This window comes from Lipotes vexillifer, unplaced genomic scaffold (genome assembly GCF_000442215.2).
Source record: "Lipotes vexillifer unplaced genomic scaffold, Lipotes_vexillifer_v1.1 scaffold394, whole genome shotgun sequence".
Lineage (NCBI taxonomy): Eukaryota > Metazoa > Chordata > Mammalia > Artiodactyla > Lipotidae > Lipotes > Lipotes vexillifer.
In genome coordinates this window covers 633,859-637,765 of record NW_006791731.1, presented here as the reverse complement: position 1 = coordinate 637,765, position 3,907 = coordinate 633,859, and the positions used below count along the sequence as shown (strand labels likewise).

Here is a 3,907-nt window from a genome sequence, read left to right as displayed (position 1 = left end):
TCCGTGGTGGCGCAGTGGTTAAGAATCCGCCCGCCAATGCAGGGGACACGGGTTCGAGCCCTGGTCCGGGAAGATTCCCACATGCCGCAGAGCAACTAAACCCGTGCGCCACAACTACTGAGACTGCGCTCTAGAGCCCGCGAGCCGCAACTACTGAGCCCGCGCGCCTAGAGCCCGTGCTCCGGAAGGAGAAGCCATCGCAATGAGAAGCCCGCGCACCGAGACGAAGAGTAGCCTCCCCGCTCGCCGCAACTAGAGAGAGCCCGCGCGCAGCAACAAAGACCCAACACAGCCAAACATTTAAAAAAAAAAAAAAATTGCGCAAACTAAATACAACCATGTATAAAACCGAAAATATATCACGATCAAACGGAGAGTATGCCAGGGATACACTAGAAAGTCAATCACTGTAATTGATCCTGCTTTTCTTCCCGCGAAGACGGATGTTTGCCAATCATGAAGGAAGAGGGAATGTAATCGGTCCGCTATCAGCGGCTGGCAGGACGCCCCCAAGGGACGGTGCCGTGCCGGGGCCCAAAGCTTGTCCCTGCACGACCCCCACCACCGCGCAGAGCCCGAGGTCCCCGACTTACGGCCGGCAACCAATCCCACAATCCCCCGGGCCTTGGCGTGGCCCCGCCTCCGCGCGCCAGTTCCGCGCGCCAGTCCCGCCCCTTGCGCAGAGTCGGTAGCCTCGGATTGGTCACCGGGGCTTCCGGTACCCTGGTGGGCGGGGCCGCTGCCCAGCTGCCCAGCTGCCCAGCTGCCCAGCTGTAGGCGCACCACATAGCTGAGCTTTCGTAGCGGAGCACGCCGACAGGCATGCGGGAGGACGAAGGGGACGTGGGTAGGTCAGCCGGTGGCCTCGCCTCCGTAGGGTCGCTGATACTGGAGGCCGGCCCGAAGGCGGAGGCGGCGAAGCTGCTGCCCTTCCTGGCGCTCGGGGCGCGGGCCGACCTGCAGGCGGCGGCGGCGCAGCATGTGCTGGCGCTGACCGGCTCGGGGCCCGGCCGTACGCTGCTGGCCGGCCAGGCGGCACTGCTGCGGGCTCTGGTCGAGCTGGCGGTGGCCCCTGCTCCCGCCCCGGCCCGAGACGCCGCTCGCGCGCTAGTCAATTTGGCCGCCGACCCTGGCCTGCACGAGTCGCTGCTGGCGGCCGAGCCCGGACTACCTGCCCGCCTGCTGGGCTGCGCTTTGGACCCACAGTGGCCCTGGGCCGAGGAGGCGGCCGCCGTGCTGGCTAACCTCAGCCGCGAGCCGGTGCCATGTACTGCGCTGATGGCGGCGCTGGCGGCCGCTGAGCCCGGGGAGTCGGGCCTGGAGCGGCTGGTGCTCGCGCTGTGCACTCCTGGCTACAACGCCCGCGCGCCCCTGCACTACTTGGGGCCAATGCTCTCCAACCTCAGCCAGCGTCCTGCGACGCGCGCTTTCCTGCTGGACCCCGACAGGTGAAGCCCAGGGCGCTCGCGGGGAGGGGGTGGAAGTGAGCAGGGACGGCACTGAATGGTCTTTCCCTCCAGGTGCGTGGTCCAGCGGCTGCTGCCCCTTACCCAATACCCGGACTCCTCGGTGCGCAGGGGCGGGGTGGTGGGGACACTGCGAAACTGCTGCTTCGAGCACCGTGAGTGGTGGTGAGGAAGTTGCCGTGTCGGGGAGTGGGAGGAATAGACTGGACCCTGGGGCCCCCCTGGACTGGCCTCCGTTCCTGTTTCTCCCCAGGACACCATGAGTGGTTGCTTGGGCCTGAGGTGGACATTCTCCCCTACTTGCTACTGCCCCTGGCTGGGCCTGAGGACTTCTCCGAGGAGGAGATGGAGCGTAAGTGGCTTGGGTCGAGCCTCAGGGTTGCTCGGGCAGGAGGGGAGGCCAGTGGGGGGAGAGGCAGAAGGAAGTGTCCAGATCAGGGCTCCTTCTGAAACCTTCTAGCAGGGAGTTGCTGAACACAGATGGGCCTTACAATGGCAGGGTCTTGCCTAGCAGTCCAGGGGCCAGCATAGGGACCCAGTGAATTCACTCCTAGGGCTGCCCGTTGACCTGCAATACCTGCCACAAGACAAGCAGCGAGATCCTGATGCCGACATCCGCAAGATGCTCATTGAGGCCATTATGCTGGTGAGCCGGAGTATTGCTACATTAATGTCACCCCCCGACACACACACACTTATATATCAGCACACTGATGTCTGGATAACCTCTGCCCTCTCCCAGCTGACGGCCACGGCACCTGGTCGGAAGCAGGTGAGGGACCAGGGAGCCTACTTGATCCTGCGCGAGCTGCACAATTGGGAGCCAGAGCCCGATGTGCGGGTGGCTTGTGAGAAACTCATCCAGGTGGGTGCAGGGTTAGGGGAGTGGTGGATGTCCACAGTGTGCCAGCCAGCTGCTCACCTGCTTCCCCTGCCTGCCCTGCTGGCAGGTTCTTATTGGGGATGAGCCAGAGCATGGCATGGAAAACCTGCTGGAGGTGCAAGTACCTGAGGATGTTGAGCGACAGCTGCAGCAGCAGGACCGCCAGGAGCAGAGCAGTGCGAGCGGTGCAGCAGCAGCTGGAGCTGTGGCCCCAGAGACGCGCGCAGAGGGAGCTGCACCCACCTGAGGCCCGCGAAGCCTGCCGCCAGCTCCGGGCCCACCTTTGCTCGCCATCCGTCCAGGCCTCCCAGACCGGGTCTGCGTGCAGCCGCCGGCAGGCCTCTGGGTCCCCTGGCTCTGAGGGTGTGCCCTGCTGAGAAGCAGAGCTGTTTTTAAGCTCCAGGTCTTTGCTGAGGGTTGAGGGTGCCTCCCTGTGCCCTGTTGGCTCCAGCAAGAATGCTGGTTGTTCAGAGGACTGTTCAGCCAGAGCTGGCCCAACCCTATGATTTGCTCAGGTATCTCCACGGGGATGGCCAGCAGGGCCGGACAGAAAAACACTGCAAGCCCGAGGGGCTAGCTGGAGCTTCCCAGTCCCAACGGTGCTACAGGGGTCTGGGCATAGGGGGGCACCCAGGTGCTTGCAGTGCCCCTTGGTACCAGTCCCACCCCAGGTCCCTCCATCCTGGGGCCCTGCCTGAGACCCAGCCTCAAAGGGCTCACCTGTTGAGATTTTCACCAGCCACAGCCTGTCGTGGGGTCTACCCAGGGCTGCACCCCTGTGGCCTGTCCTCGGAGCACTTGCTGGGTGTTGCCTCCCCTTCATGCTCCCCACCTTTCCTACTTGACCTGTGCCAAACCTACCCTATGCTCTTTGCAAGCTCCTCAAGTCCTATTTCCCAGTCCTGGACTGACCTGATGCCCTTGCTCTCCCCCACTAGCTAGGCCCTCTCCCTGGTCAGCTTGCCTGAGCCTCAGCTCCCCAGAGCCCCTTGCCTGCCAAGCTGAGAGCTTCCCTGATGTGCCTGCAGCCTTGCCCTAGGCTCAAGTCTTTCCTCTGACCACCCTCCAAAGCTGGGACACTCCACTGGCGCGCCCATCAAGACTGGCTCCTTCATGGGTGCCGGGTGTCTCCCTCCTCTGCGGTCCCCTCTCTATTCCCTCCCTCCCCCCAGGTAAATGAAAGCTCTGGCCTGGAGGTATGTGGACTGTTTTCCAGATGCCCCAAGGCCCGCGGCCCTCTTCCTGCACTGAGAAGTCCACACCGTTGGCTCCACAGAATAAACACTCTGTTTGGCCTCGCTCCCACCCTCCCGCCCGCCCTTAGTTAACCAAGTAGTGTCCAGGCACGCTCCGGATGGCAGACATGGAGCATGGCGACAGCGGACGCCTGGAGGGGCTCACCGTGCGACTGGCAGTCTCCGTGCTCCAGAGTCCCAGCCCGGCAGAGTCACATCTTGTCTCGGGGGAGACTCCGTGGGCTCGGGCGCCGGACCAGAGGCACTCTCAAGGGGGGTGCCCTGTTGCTGGGGTCGCCGCAGGTGCAGGAGCGGCCTTGGGG

General features: G+C 63.9%; 1 protein-coding gene across 1 annotated transcript; it reads left to right on the top strand.

Moving 5' to 3' along the window:
* Positions 1-822: 822 nt before the first annotated feature.
* HGH1 (HGH1 cochaperone) lies at positions 823-3,291 on the top strand. The gene is given in 9 exon segments (XM_007464606.1): positions 823-1,448; positions 1,521-1,621; positions 1,720-1,818; positions 2,021-2,112; positions 2,209-2,331; positions 2,417-2,516; positions 2,519-2,665; positions 2,801-2,948; positions 3,288-3,291. Coding segments are annotated over 9 exon segments (1,440 nt in total).
* Positions 3,292-3,907: the final 616 nt, after the last annotated feature.